Raw genomic sequence first — 21,285 nt, 5'->3', positions numbered from 1 at the left:
TATTTTCATAACTTCTCCAACAGTGATATGGTATATATACATATAAAAACCCCTTGTAGTAAACTTAAGATTGCAGTATAGGCTGCTATCACAAGTTTCAACAATCCCAGGTCCTTCAAGCAAGCATGGAGGAATTTCAATATCTCCTATCCAATACTCAGAATTCAGAGGGTTTATTGACTTCTATCTTCCATGCAGCCATGCAGCCCAGCTCTGACTTTAAGAGGACTGTTAAGTGCAAGAGATAATATGCTGAAGCTCAATAGGGTCTCTTCCCCAGGCCACTTCTCCCTTATTCTCATATCACTCCCTCTTACTTTCAATGAGTCTGCCTATCTTTATCTCCCCACTCCTCTCAACTGCCTCTGTCCTTCTGCTGCTCTTTGCCCTTCTCACTCATTTTTTTTCTATCCTGACTTTCCTGTCTATCTCTCCACTCAGTCCCCTGACCCCACCTACCCACCCCCCCTCGCTCTCTATCATCCAGTTATTACGACAGGAGCAGTGCCCTCGCCTGCCTTGGCCTGAGCACACACTCATCAGGCATTCCTTATGTTGCTTCACTCAGCAGTAGTAGCAGCAGCAGCAGCAGCAGCAGCAGCGGCGGCGGCGGCGGCACTGTGTCCTCCTTTCCCCTCTCCCCACCGTGGCTGTGCCTCCTGCTCCTGTCTCCAGGGGTCGTCAGTCTGCCATTGGCCCCCTCTGAAGTGTGGAGCCGCAGAGATTACAGTCTGATCCCGGGTGACTTGGAGATATTTTAAGAGATGATGTTAGACATGTGAAATAAAGACTCAGCCCCTTCTAAAATAGGCAGGGGAGGAAATGTGGAGGACATGTGTGAAATCAAGACTTTCAGTAGGAACACAATAGAGACAGGCCGCTCAAAGCTGTGCTTTTTAGTGAATTAGTGCAATGTTGACAGAATGAAGAAACATGAAAGCTGCCAAACAAAGCTGCTGGTCTCAGTGAGTTGTGGTATTTAGGGTGCATGAGCAGCAGTGGCATTGAATGTTATGTACAGACACACAATGATGTGCACACAACTGGCATTTGCAGGGTTTGTGGTTTTGGTCAGCAAAGCTATTGAAGGGTGTGGGGTGGAGAGAGAGAGAGAGAGAGGGAGAGAGGGAGGAACAGAGGGGTGGAAGGGTGTAACACAGAGCGAAGGCCACTGAGATGCCTTCTCAGCCCAAAGCTATTTCCTGTGAACAAGGTGCAGAGACTAGAACTGGTTGTCCCAGCAGCTCTGTGGATACACAGAGTGGAGAAACATGTTGCTTAAAAATGCAAAATATATAATTGTGTTTTTGAATGTTAACGTCGGTAGTAGTATCTGATTAGACACTGGCATGCTAGTAGTTAGTGAGGATGTCTTGCTGGTGCCTTGAGCTAAATGCCAATGTCAGCAAGTTTTTTTATTTTGCTTTGCTTTTTGATCATAATCTTTAAAACAGTGGTGTTTCTACAGTGGGCCTGAATGGACAGACTAGCCCAGTAAATTGCATCTTTATAGTTACTGTACCTCAGGTGGAGGCTAACTGCTGCTTGCGTGGAAGCATCTTTTGTTCAAATACTTTCTCGAGACTTACATTCCCCGAATGTTTGCTAAAACAGGGACAAAAGCAAAATATGTTGTTTTAGTAAGATAAGAGAGGCTCCAGTGGCGAAAGGCGGCTATGAGCTGCTTTACTCCCTTATAGGAGCTCTCAGGTTAAAAAAGAAACTTCAAATCTTATATAATCCAGTAGAAATTAAGATTATAGATTAAGATAAATTATGGTTAATTAGATTGTTAGAGCAGCACATACAAAGAGAAGAAATGGTTCATCTTCTAGGTAACATCTATAATTTTCTAATTGCAATAGCAGACACATTTTGCTGTATTAGAAAAATGTTCTCCTTTAAAGTGCAATATTTACAACATATTCTTAATTTGTTATTCAGAAAACTAGCTTATCTGGGAATTTTAGTTCTTTGCCATCTCTAGTGACATTCGTAGTTCTTTGATTGGGTGTTTATGTACACCAAGATGATAGAAAGGTCCACATAATAATAATAAACATTAATTATCACGTGCGTCTGTAGAAAACGGAGAGCAACACCATCATCTGTTATCTGATAACTTTATTATCAAGTTAAAAAAAGACAATGAATTACAATATTTACAGAATATCCAGAGATAAATGGAATAAAATTGTAAACAATCATTCTAGGCAACATCACAACCCACCATCAGGTAATCAGATTTATATGGGAAAAAAGGCAAGAAGGAGAGATTCTAGTGTCAAACTATGGAGACAACAGTCCGAAAAGAGAAATGCATCGGAAACAAACTAAACATATATACAAGTATCCAGTGTGTTGTCAGCAGGGGCTTCACTTTGGGTAAACTGGGAATATTGCAGTGTAGAGACTGCACACAGTGAGGGATTCATAGTCATTTTCTATTCAAATGATCACAGAACGACAAACAGTTTTAGGTTTGACAGCTTCATTACCCGCACTGTCCCGACTGGAATCTGGTTCACACCGGGTTGTCAAGCTGGGGCGACGAGCTGCCGATACAAAGCTTATTATTTCTACAACAACCATTTTCAAACTTTCAAAAAGCTACAAGCTGGTCCAGTAAAAACGGCAAGAAAAAAAAGGTGGGGGGGGGCTTTGAGATTCAGCACCAACTCCACTGGTTTAAGGTATTACGAGGACTGACTAGCTACATTCCCACCCACCGTTGAGTGGGGAACGCCACAGGCAGGTACACACTTGGAGTAAGTGAGCTGCTGCCTTTACTTGTCACGGATAGAAGATGCTGGAGTGTCACATTTTGGATTGGACATAAATGAGCTAGCTCTCAGAGGAATCTATAAGCTGTAGGAGCCCAGATGGTGCTCAAGCCCCAAAAAAGGACCAAGCAGTTTAGGTAAATGCTCCCAAAGGAACTCTTGTATACTTGTCTCTTCCTTTTGTCACCTTCACAATAAAAGCCCTGGCCATTAATTAGTCAAGAACTGCATAAATTTCCTTTATTTTTTAATATTGTACAACCACACTGAGCCTCCTAACTGCTCATTCCCATTACAGTACAAATAAAAAAAGGGATATTTTTCATTGAAACCAGACATTGTACAACAGCGTAATAATGTCGGATCGGGGACTCAAAAAATAAAAGCCCCTGAGGGTTAGCTATCATCTCTCTTTTTTCTTTTTTTTGATGAACACCTAAAGGAAAAATTGGTTAAATTATCCTTTCTGAAACACCACAGTTCAAACACTTAACGAGTAGTTTTGTTTTCTATACATGGCTGCGAACATGTAGCTACCTGGGCTCCACCCATAGAACTCTATGGTCCAAACCCAGATTTTCCATCAATGGTTCAATGCTTAAGAAAAGACGATTACAGCAGCAAACACAGCAGGCTTGATAAATATTTTGATACCGAGAACGAACACATACTTACATTACCGTAGTTGTGTTCCTTTTAGTAAATTTGTCATAGGAGCCATCGGCCATTTTGTTTCAGGGACTGTTTCACGTTGGTCTCATTTGGAATCGGACACAAATTTGACTTCATTGCTCTTCACTTCTCATAAGGCTTTAGGGCATTCGAGCAGCAACGTCCAGCAAATACAATCTCTGCCTTTTGTCAATATCAACAATGACATAACAGCTTTGTCTTAAAAACAAAAAACAGAAGCACACAAATGCTAAAGACAGAATGAGAATTTAAAGGGGTTTTTTAAGTTAAGGAGATTTAACACCTCTAAAAAAATCAAAACAAACAAAATAAAAACAATCTTTAGCATACAGTCCCAGTCTCATATATATATGTGGAAACGGATGGTTTCAGGGCGTTTTGCTCTGGTTACACTTGTCTTTTCAGTGTATCCTTTCCCCTTAAATCTGGACCATAAAACATGGCCATCAGCCAATAGGGTTAAAATGACACCACTCAGCCTGTGATGCTCACACCATTAATAAAAAGAAGAGATGGATATCTCAACACTTTGGAAAACAAATACATTTTTGGGATATAAACATTTTTAAAATGTTGATGATGTAGATGAAGATATATGTATACATATATACTTATTTAGTAATGTGGTAAAATCAGTTTTTAAGAAGTGATAGCACATTTTCACATTTCTGTGCAGTTAGAATAAAAAAACTTAGCTTAATTTGGTTTAATTTAGACTTCCCAAATTGCCATTGAGTAATGTGAGAATAGAAGTTAATGTAGCTGTTCACCTATTAACTTCATAATTGTTTTTTTTAAAGCAATTAAAAGCCATGCAGGGGCTTTAAGGAGTGGCATTTTTAAGGCACTTAGGCACTGGTTTGAAAACACAGCCGTGGTGGGGGACACATTTAGTAACAGTCTGTGCCAGCACAAACCCTCTTTTTGCCGCTACTGAATATGCAGGATGTGAGAGTTTGAAACACGTATTAGTCAATTAACTTTTGCCTTTTTGTGCTTGAGGTGGTTTAACTTTCCAGATATAAGTATGGACACTGAAGTTACAACTCCTAATGTCCAGCTCTGACCACAGATTACCCACAATTTTTCTCAGGTCTACATGTTCGTGACCCAATGCTAATTTGTGCCAGTCATTGAACACCAAATTAGATCATGACTGAATTCATAAATGTGAACAAAACTGCCCATTGTTGCCTTTAAATCTGAACATAGTGTGGCCTGATCCTGTGCAGAGAGGCGGACCACACCCACAAGTTCCTTATGGCCTGGCTCCCTCCGTGAGGTGTGGACACTACGTCTGCTTTTAAGAATGTGGACCGAGCTAGATGCTGGCACGCCCAATCATTTGCATTGAAAAGACAAGTGTAATCCCTGTCGACTGTGTCAGGACACCAGCGCTGCTAAAATCTATGGTTCTGCTCCAGGCTAATCCTGAACGGATACGAGTACGGTCATGACACATGTGACATATTTCTGTTGTTGCGTCGAGGCTAAAATGTGCTAATGTTGGACTACACACACATGACGGGGAACTTGAGGCTGAAGGCGTATATAATATGAAGGGACCTAAATTATAGCAATTTGCTACAAACACTGGGGCAAACGTCAATATTTCTACAAATGGAGAAAACGTGATTTGGGATTTTTACTAAAGGAGATAAGGTGCGACTCTTCCTCGAGGAATACTTCCACACATTTAACACAAGATGAAAGAACGTCTCAAAGGTAGCTCTACAGCGGGCCGTGGTTGTAAATGCTTCCAGATTTGATGTGTTTGTTTGTTTGTTTTAGGTTTACAGTACCCCCGCTTTCCACGAGCAGGGAGGAGTGTAAAAGGTGCTTCAAATAATAAAATTTCGTTCATATCATTGTGGAGAACAATCTTTATAAATAGTTTACTTTTATCCGGCTGGGATCTTTCACTGTAGATTTGACCAGAATGTCAGCAATAAAGAGTTCTGTTTCACTATTGGTTACCAATATATTAAGATCTGTCCTAGGGGACCGCCCATTTAAAGAGCTCAGCCGTTTTTATGCAGCACAACCTAATACTTATATATGTAACACCTAAAATCTAATAATGCACCAACTCATAAAAAGTCACTTTTTTTTTTTAACCATTTCCTTTGACATCTTATTCTCTGACCCCACTCAGCGCTGAATCTACCCCAATGCACAGTATCCCAAGAGGCCACATTCAGTTCAACCAGACTGTTGATCCTTTTTGGTGTCAAGCATTTCTTTGTCTTCCACATACTGGCTTTGACTTGTCAGCGATGCATCAGCAGGGGTTGCTTCCTCTTTTGTGTTGGCAGACAGGTCCGGTTTTGTGTCTACGAACACAGAGGAGCTGGTGGAAGATGGAGCTGAGGCCTCTATTGCTGAAGTGGTGCTGCTGCTGGTGGTGTCCATCCGACTGTTGTTAACCATCCTGGGTAGAAATGAACAAACAGATTTAATAGGTGAAAGTAGTGGGCAGGAAACGGTAAGCTAGAGGAGAAGAGGAAAACGGACTAACATGCCATGTCGAAGGACGTGGCGCTCCCATTCCAGGCTGTTGGTGAAGCAGCGACCACAGAACTCACAGGGAAGACGCTTCTCCGCACTGCTGGGTACAGAGCTGCTGCTGCTGCTGCTGATGGGAGACGCAAGGACTTCTGGGAAGTGGAGTTCAAGTATTCAGTCAGTTAATTCATTTTCTGTTCAAAATGAATATAGACACTGTTATACAGGGCCGGCCCAAGGCATATGCAAAATATACAGTCGCTTAGGGCCCCCAAGAGCACCAAAAGTCCATAGTAAAATATATATGTTATATTTTAAAAAATAACACTGATTAATACAAACAACATGGTATGGCAATGATAGTGGGTATGTTACACACACAGTGCAGCCTATAGGATGGTGAAGCATCTGATGCTGAGGTGGTGGTATGAAATTTTGCTTAGGGCCCCATAAAGGCTTGGGCCGGCCCTGCTGTTATAAAATAAAGATGAGGTAATCACCTTGCAGGGTAGACTTCCCTTCTTCCACCGCTTTCACTTCTTCCTCCTCCTCTTCTTCTCCCTCCATGCCATCCTCTTCATCCTTGATGTTATCCTCTAGCTCCGGACTATCCATTTCGACCTGGCCCTCCATAATTTCCATCCTTTCATCGTCGTCATTGTCCTCCTCCTCTTCCTCCTCCTCCTCCACCTCCTCCTCTTCCTCCTCCTCCTCCTCCAGAGCTTCTTTTTGATCTACAACCATTTCAATAATTTGCCTCTCCTCTTCCTCCTCTGCGCTGCTCCCCTGTTCCTTTATCATCTCCAGCTGGTCCAGGTTGACCCGGCCCATCAGCTCAAAGTTCCGGATGACCTGATCAGAAACAGGAAGTGATTTTTAGATTCACCTGTCGTGTGCTTCTTTTTTAGCAACAGATGGGCTCGACCGTAATTTCAAGTTTTTTTCAATTTTCTCCCTTTTTTTTTAAATTTAAAAATAACACACCATAAATAAATAAAAACAACTTATTTTCACACTTTTTGTCTAAAATGAAGGTGTTGTGATTTAAATTCACATTAAATTAATTAAATTACAATTTTACAGACTAGTCTTAGCATGATAACATGTTTGTGCAACTTTTCTGAATTATACTGTTGATTAAAAAAGATTTATTTATCACTTTAAATTTAGATATGCAGTGCTCCAGGATTCGTGGACTCCCGCTGACCTTGTGCTCGAGGCGTAGATGCTCCTCTAGCTGGTTCCGGCGGCTGCTGTCGTAATAGCAGAGCTGGCACTGGTAGGGCTTGATCTCAGCGTGCTTCTGCAGGTGCAGCTGAAGCGCCTGGTCGCTGGAGCAGGTGAAGGTGCATTTGTGGCAACGGAACACCAGGCCCTGAAGGTGGCGTGACAGCTTGGAGCGGCTGACCTCCAGCGGAGCCACACGCTCTTCTGGTGGAGGAAGCAGAGAGAGGATTATTATGTTGTAGAAAAAAAAGAGGGAGGGGAGAGGGGAAGAAGAACAGCATGAGCTAACAACACAACGGGAAAAGGAGGTGTGGGGGTGTAAGAGACCAAATGACATTTGTCACACACACACAGAAAAAAAAGCTGTCACCTTTTGTGGCTTTCAGTTGCAACACAACACTTTTCTGTAGATAACTGCAGACAGCAGTCTCATATAAAAACTACACAAACACTAAACGAGCTTTTATCAACTTCATTCCATTCTCCACTGCTGCTGTCATATACTTTATACACGGCTGCCCATAAAGCTGGAATAAAACGTAATTTATTTTTAACAGAGGAAGTCTATCTTCAAAACTTTATTGACCAGTGTCTTCAAAACATATCAGTGAAAATTAAAATAGGAATAAAAAGAGAAACATGGGCAACGGTGTATTGTGTCTAAATTATCTGCATTATTTAAATTGTTTAAAATGTTTGCTGGAACTTGGTCGGCCCACCTCTGTGCAGAACAATGTGGTCGATCATATTGCTCTTGTGTTTGGTATGGTAAAGGCAGAGAGGGCAGCGCAGGTCTTTAGGCAGGTCCTCAGGTGCGTTGTTATTGTGACCGGCCTCCACATGCATGGTGAAGGTATTCCTGAGGCAGATGTACAGACACAATGATGACATTCTATAATGTCAATAATGTCATTTCACTTCTTCAAAATTCCGCAGCATGTCCTTACTTGTAGCAGGTGAAAAAAGAACAGTCTTTGCACTTGAATAGCTTCTTGCCACCGTGGCGGTCCCTGTAGTGCCGGCGCAGACTCTGCATGTACCCAGAGCTGAACTCACAGAACTCACACGTTAGGACGCTGTCTGGGCGACCGTCAGCCATTGTTGAGCCAGCAGGTGTTGAGCTGGAAGACATTTGACTGCGGGAGGCCAGCTGGTAATGACTAAGCTGCTGGCGAACATCTGCTGGCTCCAGGTATGAAGGGTCTGAGAGGGACGTGAGAGAAAGATGGGGTTCATCACATTGTAGTGACCATTAAAATTTTAAGTAATGTGACAGGTATGCTGCTTTATGATAGAAAATATGCATACAGGCTGATGCCTGACAGCCATGTGACACATGTGGTCTCATATAAAGAGAATGGGAGGTCAGTTACTTTCTACTCAAGACTGCAGGATTAACTATGGTCTGGATACATGGACGTTCCCCACACCACTACACCAACAGCAGCATTCTGGGCTGTGGAAACGAGGCATGTTTGGTCTATGGACTCATGCTGTCCATGCCAAATTCAGAGCCGACCATCTGCAGCCTCAGCAGAAATCGAGATTTATCAGACCAGGCAATGTTTTTCCAGTCTTCAACTGTCCAGTTTTAGTGAGCCTGCAGCCGCACATTTCTGTTCTTGGCTGACAAGAGTCTGTATTTTTTATTTCTGCTGCTGCTGCTTGCAGCCTACCTGCCTGAAGGTTGCACATGTAGTGCACTCTGTTATTTTTGTGCACACTGTAACCTTTTGTTTCAGGTACAACATGCCCGGCTACCGGAGAGGAATTTCTGTTTGCCCACTACATATTTTTTGAATCATTAACTAAACATTTTTGTGAACCTCTGACATGCATCTGCAGGATTTCCCTACTGAAGTGCTGCCAAACAACCGGCCAATGAGACAAATGTATGACTAAGCAGGCGTGCAAGTGTTTCTAAAAAAGCTATCAGTGACTGTATATATATATAGTAGTACACATAATATTTAATAAAAGGCCATCAGCAGACAGCAATTGATTCATGCCTCTCTAAAGCAGGGAAATGTCTCTCTCTCTCTCCTCATTCTCTTTCTCATGAGTCTATAATATCAGTGAGCAAGCTCATATTCTCGTCCTACTTTGAGCCTCCAACACATCAATAAATAAACCACAGTGACACTAATAGAATATCTATCCATGTGAAAAACGCATCATTCAGCACTGCAAGAAAAAGAGAAAACTTTTTAACTTTTACTTTATAAAAATCCGGAGTTCCAATTTCAGACTTTTTTGCACAAGAGGCAGAGGAATTCATATGAATCAAACAATGCCACAGTTGATTCATGTTTTTAATATCCTCTCTGCATTCAGGAGATGTATGGAGATGAGATAGCAGATTTTGTAGTTAGGTGGCGATGTGGTTTCCTTAAGGACCAAAACTGGAGGAGGACACCGCACGGCAGCGTGGATGTGGACAGGCAGAGGTAGAAGCTAACACACACTCACACTGGGGATAGCTACAAACAATGAGGAGTCATCCTCTGTGTTCAACATCCCGTTGAGGCACACTTGAGGTGATGATTAATAAACTTGTGTTTTATGTTCTTAAGAAGAAACTCAAACTTGCTTTGACTGAATCTCAGACTTTTCAGCTGAAGGTAGCTAGTTTGGCAGAGTAGAGAGAAATTCAATATGTCAGCTCTGCTCTTTCTCAATGCTTCATTTGTCTTGGTAGGGCACAGCTGACAGTGGTGGATGGTGCATTGAGGAATGCTTCCCTGCTTCAGCTCCAGGGAAGATTCCACAGCTCCAGCAGCAAGGTGACAGCTGCTGCCAAGAAGAGTGTGCAAGCTAAAGCAGCCGCCGCAGAGCCATGGAAACACCTAAGACATGGCATCACATCACAGGAGTTTACTGCTACAGCTGCCTGCACTGAAGGGACCTCTTTGACTGAACATAATAATCAACACTCAAGGCTCAGAGGTCAAATCTGAAGAGTAAAAATTACATTTAAGTGTAATGTATTCATTTATCTTCGCACACAAACCTCTCAGACAGAAATATTTATAAAATATATCTCCAAGTAGTTAGAATATGTCCATAATGCTGGCCTATCATGTAAGTCAAGTCAAAAGCATTGCACAGATGATGTCATACCATCCTGGGCCATGGGAGTCTGCTCTGTGTTATCGGCCAGTCTGGATGGCCTGAGGGTGGCATGTGCAGCCTGGGTGGCGGCTCTGAGTTTGGGGAGGGTCAGAGCCTCACCGTGGTCTCTCAGAGAGTGCTCCTTCAGCTGGCTGATGGTCATGGAGGAGAATGGGCACGACAAGCACTTGTATGTGTGCTGCTCGCCTGAAGGGAGACGGAGAAATGTGAGTCAACAATTTGGCTTTTATATGTAATACAAAGGGAAAACAAGATGAGGACAGGCCCCTCTGAGATGAGCTGTGTCATTAAAATCATGGATGCTCCTATAGGAACCAAGCTATACATTGACCAATAGTCATGTGTATATATATTTATACCCTTACAGCACAGGGCTACATGTTTTACAGTATCTTGCATCCCATTTCTGTTGATTCTAATGAAGCAAGCAGCATCCTGAGGAGTGGAGCCATTACATCCACTCTAATATGACCTAAAACATCAGCTGATGTGTCCTTTGTGTGAAAATCTGCTGATGTTTCGGTTCATATTTATGCAGAAATATAGAAAATTCTACAGGGTTGACATATTTTAAGTAGCACTGTATATGTGTATTTAATGTACTGACTGAGTTGTGGCACAGCTCCACCAACTAACTGCTGATAAGCTATTTAAGCACTGTGTCTTTTTGTAGAAGGTGATAAAGAGAAGTTTATTTGAGTCTGGGAATACACCTTGTTAGCAGCTGTGAGATGTGTGTGTGTGTCTGTGTGTGTGTTACCTGTGTGTGCCTTGTGCAGGTGGCTCTTCAAGCGACTCACATAGGCAGATTTAAAGGGGCAGAACTTGCACTTGAAGGGCTTGTGGTGCCCGTGGTGAGACTGCACATGTCTGTCCAGACTGGCGATGAGACAAAATATGAAAAAAAAAAACAGAAGGGAGGATATGAGATAAGAGGATAAAAGAAGAAAAATGAGGACAAAAGGATAGCAGATAAACTAACAAGAATAGAGTACAGGAAGCTCTGCTCTACAGTATCCAGTTTGATGATTGCAACAGCAGGGTTTTTTCAGCGCTCAATTCTGTTTACCTCACAAACAACAGCCACACATTTCCAATGACTACAGAACAAGGAGCCGTGGGGTGAACTCATCTACCCACAATCCCCTGGCGGGAATGAGTGCCTGTGGGGACGGTGGCTGTGTTTTTAATGCCAGCCTCCTAGGTGGCATGGGAATGCGGCTTCTTTCTGGGTCAGGGCACATACAGTACAGAGGGATTACACCTGGGAGCTCAGAGGAGATGAGGACTCACTCGTTCCCTCTCGCTCTGTGTCTCTGTGATGGATAAAACAAATCACACTACCAAAATGTCTGTCTCACTGCAATGTTTGTCTTACTCTCCTAGGAGGCCGGAAATCTTGGAGAAGATTGAAGATTCAAAGGGACTGTGATGGTGTAAACAGAATGAGGTGTAAAACAGTGCCCTGCACAAAATGAGTTTCACATCCAGTGGATGTGAAGAACAGCTGGTGTGAGACTGGCCGGGGTGAAAGTTTAAAATGTGCTGCTATCGGTACATCTTGCACACAGCATTAGGGTTCACACTATTTAAACTGTAATTTTATCTCATTCACCGTTTCCTTGTAAACGCAGCTCCACATTGGATGCACTTGTATACCACAGGGGAGCCCTGTGTGTTTGTCACTGAGGTTAGCTCACCCTGCGGCTCATCAACACCACACCCATTCAGCCCCAATAGCCGTTTATGTCTGATCATTTTTTCATAGTTGGCAGGCAGAGTGGAGCAGGAATGAGCAGCAGCTGCAGGTGACTGAAATATTAAAGGTAAAGGTGCAGTTGACTTGACACTGCTTTGAGTGATAAACTGGGTCTCATATGATTTCCATATGAAAATAATATTACAAGCCAAAGAAAGAAGCATTGTGCGCTGTGCAACATAACACCAGCATGGCCGACACAAATTTATCTCAGATTCCAGAATGAAAGAGAAAGTATTAAAAGAAGTCACAGCAAGTCTAGTCAGGACGTCGACAAAGGTTTGTGCTGTACATCCAGCATGAGAGAGGGACATGTTTGTTTTTTTTTTGATTTGCAAAAGAAGGAGCGGGGGGTTTCCCTCTTTATTGAGGTCTTAAGGACCTTAAAAGAAATGAAAGTAATGAAAAGAAGGCAGGTGTGTGTTCAATGGGAAGTCAAAAGAGTTGCCACTTCCTCTCTACTTACTTGTGTCTGAATGGTGAGACAAACTGGCAATACTGGCAGCTGTATTTGTCCTCTCTGCTGAACAGCGCCATGGCTGAGTGGCTCCTCTCATGGGACCTCAGTCCCTGCATGGACATGAAGACTCGGTTGCACTGGGCACACGGGTGACCCCCCGCCACCAGCCGCTGCTTCAGCTGATCCTCTGACACCGCGGTGGCCACGAGGGCTGCCGCCATTCCTTCGTCCGCATCCGTTTCTGGATCCAGGGTTTCCACGGCAACAGCAGCGCCACCAGAAGAAGCTGTGGAAAACGTCGGGTCTATTGCCGTGGCTGCAGGTCTCTCGAGGCCGTCTGCTTCAGTTGCCTCTTCCTCCTCCAGGTCACCATTAGTTAGGCTCTCTGAGGGCAGCGTCAGTGGGACGTCACTGACTTCCTGCTGCAAAACAAAACAGGACGAGTCTCAAAGATCAGCTGTCTTTCTGTACCTGTTAAAGCTTAAAAGAAACAGACATGTGAAACCTTTAAACTGGATTAGCTGCAACAGTCTAACACCACCGATTCTGTGTATGGTATCAGTGAGTGAGTGAGTAATTAAAGAACCACATTTATTAGGATGAACTTCTGGCTTCGCACCAACGACTACAAAACAAAACTTCTCCATCTCTTTCCACTTCTTTCATCTGCTAGAGTGCAGGCTGGTTACTGCAGTCATCACGAGTCGACAGACAATCACTATGACTTTTTTATTGCCTCCAGCACACTCATTCTTTCTGAGGAAGGACCTGACCCTGCACTTCATGCAGCCATAAATAAGATGTGGCATCCACAGACCCAACCTTGCCATCCAGGGCCTGAATGCACTGTCAGCCTGCTCTTCATCCAGCATTATGAGAAGCCAGAATTCAAACTGCATTTGTGAGGCTTTTAAACCAAATTCATTCCACCTGATGGAGATGCTGAACATTATTGTGTTCTAAGTGCCATTAGTGAGAATGTCGGTAATATTTTTACTTTTTACTTTTTTTTGGTAGTATATTTTTACACTGTTTACAGGAAGGGCAAGAGTCGCCTCTACTTTCTGAGTCAGCTGAGGTCCTTCAACATCTGCAGGACGAGGCTGAGGATGTCCTCTGAGTCTGTGGTGGCCAGTGCCATCATATATGCTGGTGTCTGCTGGGGCAGCAGTCTGAGGGTGAGGGACATAAACATAAGACTCAACAGAATCATCAGGAAGGGCGGCCATGTTGTGTGAGAGGACCTGGACTCTCTGACAGAGCTGTCTGAGAGGAGGACGTGGTCCAAAATAAAGACCATACTGGACTGTCCCTCTCACCCGCTCCACACTGTGCTGACCAGCTACAGGAGCTCGTTCAGCAACAGACTCCGACTCCCACGATGCACCACTGAGAGACACAGGAAGTCATTCCTGCCTGTCTCAATCAAACTACTAAACTCTGAACTGTAACTCAGACACTGTACATTCATACTGGTACATTCATGTCATGCTCTTAACTATGTAAAGGTTTTTATACAGTAGTAAATATGTTTGTTCTTTTTTAGACACAACTCAGGGATTTAAATGCTATCTAGGTATTTAGATATTTATTATATATTTCTATTTCATATTTCTATTTATCTATGATTTCTATTGTCTGTAACAAGAAAGAATTTCCCCTCGGGGATAAATAAAGTAATGTGATTCTGATTCTTATTCTGATAATCAGACTACATTTTTACTGTGTCACATCCTCAGACCATCTCACCTTAGATACCTAAAGACAGACTTTGTGTCTGGTGGATGAACCAGGCCTGCATTTGGTGAGGCTCCCTTCACTGGCAGCCTCAGTGGAATACTAATTTTTTGAATAGTTACCCGCCGCTGCCCTAAAAGTTATGGCTCACCACTCCAACCCCCCCCCCCCCCCACCACCACCACCACCTACCCCTCCACAGCAATGGGACAGCATTGCTTGTTTTCTCTGGGGGAAGCTGACAGACTGTCTACCCAGAAGCCAGTGTCAGTAATAAACAAAACGGGAAACAGGACCAGAGTCCAGTAAAGCAGATCACTGCAGCGCTTCACAGGATGAGAGAAGACAGAGCACAAGGGCCGGAGAGAAATATTGTTATAGACGATACTGTTTTGATATCACTTTGGTTCAGTCGCTCAAACTGGTGACTCACTCGCTGCCACTGTTGGAGGTGGGGGTGGGGTGGAAGCGCTCCGTGTCATTATGGGATGGGAGGAAAAGCTTAACATTGTAATTTATGAAAACATAAATGGAAACTACTACCTGCTTGCCTGCTAATTTCCCTTGTTTTGATGCTTATGCTAAGCTAACCCTCCCCAGAAGTTCTCCTGATCCACTGACCTTCACGTGTCCCTCTTTGACCTCTCCATACTGGACATGTTTCCTCAGGTGGTTGCAGATAGCTCGAAGCGTTGGGTGTATCTCCACGCAGAATTTACACCTGAATCCAATGGGAGTGTTATTTACAGGGCTTTCCTGAAAACACAAGAGACAAATACAACATGTTTTTTCATCAGGCCGACTTTTTATTCTATCCCATGATAGTGTAATTTCAGTGCCTATAAATAGCGTACATCAGGTGATACATCTGCCACCATCAGAGGAAATTATTATCTTTTCTTGATTTACAGTTTCTCTAGGAAGTTACACCGAATCAGTGTTCATCATTGAATTAGATCAATGGTACTTTTAATGAACTTCTTATGAAAGTAATTATCATATCTCATTATCAGGCACTCTTACATATATACTGACAGAGAATAGGCAAATTGAAATGATCTTTTTAATCGTCTGCTCACTTCACTTTTAGAGGTGTGACTGCACTAAGTGTGGGTTTATAAAACTTCCAGCAACACCTCTATTAGAGAGTTGTGATTATTACATCAGATAAATCACAGAGTTTGGTAAATATTCTTGTTTTTACTTTATATCTTTAAGGGTCATGTTTACTCACCTTATCAAGTTTGTTGTCCGGCAGCTCTGCAGCTTTCTGTTTGCTGAGCAGCTGCCTCCTCCTCTCCTGCCTCATGGCCCTCTTCTGAAACTCCTCGTTGTGATTCAATAGATGTTTAGCCAGAGCAGGAAGAGACAGGAACTTCAGCTCACAGTGAGAGCACTGATACAGCTCAGACTCCTCCTCCCCGGGACCAGGTGATACTTCAAAGTCCCGCTTCAAGTCGTTGCTGTGGTGGTCGTTGTAGTGCATAGAGAGCAGCTCGCCTGTGCTGAAGGACAACCGGAAGCACTTGAGACACTTGAATGGCAGCCAGTCGTTATCTCCGTCCTGCTCCGATTCCAGCGGGACCTCCAGCATGTCTTTGTCTTCCTCTGCCAATGCACCAGTTCTCAGGTTCTCAGGTTCTTTGGCATAAATGACAGTGAAGTAGCGACCAAGCTTGCTAGAATGTTGCTTCTTGGGGAAGACACCTGGGTGGCGTTTTATGTAGTGTGAGACGATGCTCTTCCTGCTGAAGGCCTGGAAGGCGCACAGAGAACACCTTCGTCTCTCCACAGCCAAACGCAAGTCTTCACTCATTTCTGAATTCTCCCCTTCTGACGGCGGCGGTGACATCACTTTGTTTGGCTTTTCGCTCACTGTCTTGGAAGCAGCCAGGCAATGGGTGTAGTAGGCATCAATATCATGGCGCTTCTGGTAGTGTGCTGCCAGACCTTTGCGAATAGGGTTTGTGTACGAACACAGAGAACATTTGAAGACGTTGTTTTTACCCTCTGGCTGAGCGCGGACATTGTTGTGCTTGATGCGGTAATGGCGAGCGATGCCTTTACGGGTAGAGCAGAAGTATTTGCAGAGCTGACACTTAAATATAGCGTGTTTCTCTGTCTTATTGATGGGTAACTGAGAGAGGGCAAGGTCCAATTCACTGACCTCCTGCACTTTTGCTGCACTTGATAAATTGCCAGCACTGCATTCAGCTACAGGCTCTCCTTCTCTGTAAGAAGAAAAATTTGCCAGAGAGTGAGCGAACATATCGGAGGCAGACTGATTGTGATACTTCTCATAATGGATTTTCAGCTTCTCCAGTGTCCCGTGTGTGTATGGGCACATTTTGCATCTGTATGCGCCGTAGCCCTGCCTTTGAGTTTTGAACTTATCGTCTCCTTCGTGCAGCTCTGTGATTTGCTCTATATCATCTGCAAAGTCTTCTGCCGTTACTTTTACTAATGGGTGCCTCTTCTGGTAGTGAGTCAGGACACCATGGATGCGGGAGTTTACGTACGGACAATGGCGACATTTGTACACAGAACTGGGGTTGATGTCTGCCTCCTGTGCAAAATCTGCAGCTTTTACTTTCATACCTGGGTGCTTCTTTCCATAGTGGGTGAGGAGGCCGTGGAGACTGTTGTACTCTGACAGACACACAGTGCACCGATAAGGATTATTAGAGATGGAAAGGCGTGGGTGGGCAGGATGGGGATTGCTCTCTTGAAGTGGGGTGGCAATGACCAGTGCTCCATCATCTTCAACAGACTGGCAATTCAAAGGTTCTTTAGCCATCTGCTGGTGGATTTTTTCAGCTGAGTCATTCCCTTTGATGATATCCAGTAGCACAGATTCATCCCCTTTTATAGCCCAAGGATGGACTGCCTGATAGTGACTGGTTATGTCCCATATTGTGCAGGCCTCGAAGGCACAGTCTCTGCATTTGTAATGTTTCGTTTCCATATTGCCCCCTTGTTGTGTGGTTTCAGGCCCAGCCCACAGCTTACTGGCCATGTATGCATAATCAACGTTATGTTCAGGATGGCGTCTTTGGTAATGGAGCAGCAGGCCCTGGGGTTCAGCATGAGAGTAAATGCACCACTCACAGTGGTAGCCAGCCTCCAGAATGCCATCTTGGTAAGCCCAGTGTAGAATGGTCATGGCGGTGGCTTTCACAGTGGGGTGTTCCTTCTTCAGGTGCTTCTTCAGGGCATAGACATAAGGGGATGTATAAGAACAGTGTCTACACTTAAGAGAGCGCAAAGGTGTAGCATTTTCAGGGTCTGGTGGAGCTGGCACCGCAGCGGAGGAGACACTACCGGACTGAACCATCTGTGCTCGCTCACGCTGACTTCGGACAACTGCAGTGTGACGACGTACCAGGTCGGCATTGGCCTTAGTCTCCCTGTGCTTCTTCTGGTAATGGATAAGCACTCCTTTTACAGTACGGTTGCCATAATCACAGTGCTGACAGAAGAACAGCTCATCTTCACCTTTCTCACCAGTTCCTGTTTTAGGACTTGAGTTATTAGATCCATCGTGGCCATTATTTTGAAACTGCTTCAAAAACTGCTTTGGAGTTGCAATTTGTAATTCATCCATTAATTTCATTAAACCAGGAGTGGGAGCGCCATGTTTGATGTATTTTGCTGTCACCTTCACTTCTGGGTGTCTTTTCTGATAATGCACCAACACACCAACAACAGATCTGTTGCTGTACACGCAGTGTTTACAGTAGTACAGTTCTTCATCTGTTCCATACAGTGCAGCACCTGACTGTTTCGGAGTCGTAGACAAGCTGGAGCTGTACGAGGAGTTTGCTACAGGCTGAGACTGATCCACCGAGACGACCTTCATCGTTTTCTGTATACGGAAATATGACGCCTTTTGCTCTGGGTGCTTCTTCTGGTAGTGCACCAAAACAGAGTGCATGTTGGGGCTGGCAAAAGAACAAATGTCACAATCATAGACAACAACATTGCCACCCATAGCTTCTTTGAGAGGCTCGGCCTCAGTGTTAGCTTCAGGAGACTTGGAAACATTTTTTAGAACTGGACTTGAGGAGGACCTGGGCATTGATGTGCCTGAATTAAAACTCTTGGGGCCAGAGTTTAATATTTCTCTCAGTGTTTGCGATTCACCCGATTTGTGCGTCTGTTCCACAATATAGCTGGAGAAGATCATGGCATTGTTGATTTTGACAGTGGGGTGCATTCTTTGGTAGTGGGGCATCAGGCTCCTGACGTTGGGACTCGTGTAGGAACAGAAGCGACACATGTACAGGAGATGGGGCTGGTTGAAGTTGAGCACGTTGCTCGCTTCAGGGTGGTGATCCATGTAGTGTTGGTGTAGGTCGTTGTAATTTGTGTATTCAATGTAGCACTCTAAGCAGCGGAAGACTGCACTCTGGTCTTCAGGGTCCAGGATGTACTTAAAGCTGAACTTGATGTAAGGGTGCATCCTCTGGTAGTGGGTGCTGACGCTACGAGCTGATTTGTTGTGGTAATCACAGTGTTTACAGTAGAAACGTGCAGTTCCGGGATCCTCCGAATAGTCCATGCTCTCCTGGCCGGTGCCATCACTGGGATCAGCAGAGATGTTCTCACTGTCATCTGAGAGAGTCAGCGATATAGGAATGCTTCTAGGCTTGGACTTGGGGTTGCTTTTTCTTTTTCCTATTCTGCCTCCCTCATTAGAGATTGTGGATTCTCTTGTGTGAAGCTGTTGTGTGTTGTATGCAAAGACAGGGTTTTGGTTGTCATGGTTTCTACCCTCATCTGCACTGCCATGATTCTCCCCTGCATCTTCATCATCCATGTCGTCCAGATTTATGATGGTGTCCTGTTGGCTTTGGCTTATCTTACTCTGAAGGTTACTGGCTATTTCATCAATTCTTGTTCTCTTTTTTACTGAGGACAAATCCAAAGGCAAGTCATTAATGGATTTCCTGGCTCTTTTCCCTGTGACTAAGGGCTTCTTGGTGGCAAGTCCTAAAATGGAGGTCTGGGTTTTTTGTACAAAGATTGGAGAAGCATCCACTTCTGAATCTGGCTGGTCGGTCAGCTGGGCTTCAAAGACAGTGGCGTCTAGGTCATCACAGTAGGAATGCTTATGCTGCTGGTGGACCCTCAGACCTTTCAGAGTGGTGGTGGAGAAGCTGCAGAGCGTGCAGCGGTGAGGGTTCTGCTGGTCATTCGGTGTGCTGGTTGTCTTTTTTCCATTAACTTTGGAACTAACGTTACCCCCATTAACAGGCTCTGCGGTGCTGTCATTCTGAGGTTCTGGACTATCACTTGTTAGGTCCAAAGTCTCCAGTTCGGAGGAGATGTGAGTCTGCTTGTGCGTGCCTAGTTTCAGAGGGCTGGTGCAAATAAACGGGCATTCATCACATTTATACACTGTGGTCTTGCCAGAGAGGTGGATGTTCTCGATGTGCCGAGAGATGCTCCGCCTGTGCATGGTGAGGAAGGAGCAGAACGGGCACTGAAACCGGTTCATGTACTTTCTGAAAGGTATTCCTTTAGTCTCCAATAATTTATTATCGTCATCAGTTAATAACTGCTTTGCATCTGCAGACAGGGTTCCAGTATAGCTGGGATCATCTATATCCCCCAGCTCTTCATCGTCATCATCATCCTCTAAGCTGCTCCGTGAGTCTTCCTCATTGTGTAGGTTGGCCTCCATGTCTATGACATTGTTGGACACATCAGTTGATGCAAACCTCTTAGACAAAATGGAGGAACCGGTGCTGTTGGGTGTTACTGCACTTATCTGGGCATATTGGAAGGATGTGAGGTCTGCTACTGACTTATCCAAAGCGTTTTCTGATGCTTTTCTGACTGACTCCTCCTTTTCAGACACATCAGGAAAACTCCTCTGTGATCTTGTTGGGCTATGGGAAGAAGAAGGGGAATCAGGTTTGGGTGAGTTTGCACTCGTCTCTCCTTCCAGCTCTGAGAAGCAGGAGACAACGTTGACCTTGTCGCTGTGTTCCTTCACCACGTGATTCGTCCAGCTGTCCTTCTGGTCAGTCTGGTAGTCGCACCACTCACAGGCAAATGTTCCCTTCATCACCCCAGCAGCTGAGTCAGAATCCTCTCTGACCTCGACGTACTCCGGAGGATCTCCGGTGCTTTCTGAGGGAACTTTGTTGTGATACATCAGTTGGTGTTTCATCATCCTTGCTTTGCGTGGAGACTTGTATGTGCAATATTGACAGGAATACACTTTTGAATGGTCATTGTGCATTATAACGTTGTAGCTGGGCTGTTTTGCTGTGTGTGAGGAGATGCTTCCATCCGAGTCATCCTCGATGACATTATGCACCTTTTTGGTGTGGTTTCTTAACAAAGACTTGGATCTGAAGTAACGAACACAGAACTTGCACTGGTAAAACGGCGAGTGGGCTTCAGCTGTCTGCTTCTGAGATGTTTGGTTGGTACTGTCAGTAGCACTGGGGCCTAAAAGAATTAAAAAAAAACAGAAAAAGTGCTGCATGTTAATAAAACCAGGAGTAACAGAAAAGTGTAAGAATTAACGTGGTAGGCACACTCACTCGTTCCAGCTTTAGGAGGCGTATAATCCTTGTCATCCTTGTCCTCATATTCCTCTTCTTCCTCGTCTTCATCCTCATCTTTCAGAGAATCAGACTCATCTGCATCTGCAGGCTGCAAGAAGACAGTGTGCACCTCCTGTATATGGGTCTTCAAGTCATCGTACGACTCAGCACGGAAGTCACAGCCATCACACTGCAATACCTCCATCACTAAAAAGGGGGAGAACTCCCTGGAAAATCAGGGAAACCTGAAAAGAAATGAAAGAAAAGGAGGAGTCAAAAATCAAGGCAAGGAAACCAATGTGGCCGCTGACGAAGACAAAACAATTCAAAGGGCAGAGAAGTTCATATATTCTTTTTTATGAGATGCTAAAGACACAAAAAGCACCAAAACAAAAAGTAAAAACAGTTACTTTTGAAAAATTATTGCAG

The 21,285-nt window shown here is 44.2% G+C and overlaps 1 protein-coding gene across 3 annotated transcripts in view; it reads right to left on the bottom strand.

The window, feature by feature from the left end:
* Positions 1 to 2,107: 2,107 nt before the first annotated feature.
* Positions 2,108 to 21,285, bottom strand: part of znf462 (zinc finger protein 462) — a 38,271-nt gene continuing 19,093 nt past the window's right edge. For 2 of the 3 annotated variants that reach the window (XM_028417146.1, XM_028417147.1), the window contains exons 2-13: positions 20,854 to 21,101; positions 15,531 to 20,758; positions 14,918 to 15,052; positions 12,566 to 12,981; positions 11,101 to 11,219; positions 10,329 to 10,526; positions 8,156 to 8,411; positions 7,928 to 8,067; positions 7,189 to 7,412; positions 6,482 to 6,833; positions 5,995 to 6,133; positions 5,679 to 5,907 (exon numbers count right to left, since the gene is read on the bottom strand). In XM_028417146.1, the coding sequence (XP_028272947.1) occupies positions 5,679 to 5,907; positions 5,995 to 6,133; positions 6,482 to 6,833; positions 7,189 to 7,412; positions 7,928 to 8,067; positions 8,156 to 8,411; positions 10,329 to 10,526; positions 11,101 to 11,219; positions 12,566 to 12,981; positions 14,918 to 15,052; positions 15,531 to 20,758; positions 20,854 to 21,061 (7,644 nt within the window). In that variant the 5' untranslated portion in view covers positions 21,062 to 21,101. Of the gene's footprint in view, positions 5,908 to 5,994; positions 6,134 to 6,481; positions 6,834 to 7,188; positions 7,413 to 7,927; positions 8,068 to 8,155; positions 8,412 to 10,328; positions 10,527 to 11,100; positions 11,220 to 12,565; positions 12,982 to 14,917; positions 15,053 to 15,530; positions 20,759 to 20,853; positions 21,102 to 21,285 lie in introns of all 3 variants that reach the window. The other variant, XM_028417145.1, reaches the window with a different exon arrangement.

This window comes from Parambassis ranga, chromosome 12, assembly GCF_900634625.1.
Source record: "Parambassis ranga chromosome 12, fParRan2.1, whole genome shotgun sequence".
Classification (NCBI taxonomy): Eukaryota; Metazoa; Chordata; class Actinopteri; family Ambassidae; genus Parambassis; species Parambassis ranga.
This window is presented reverse-complemented; position numbering and strand designations above follow the sequence as displayed.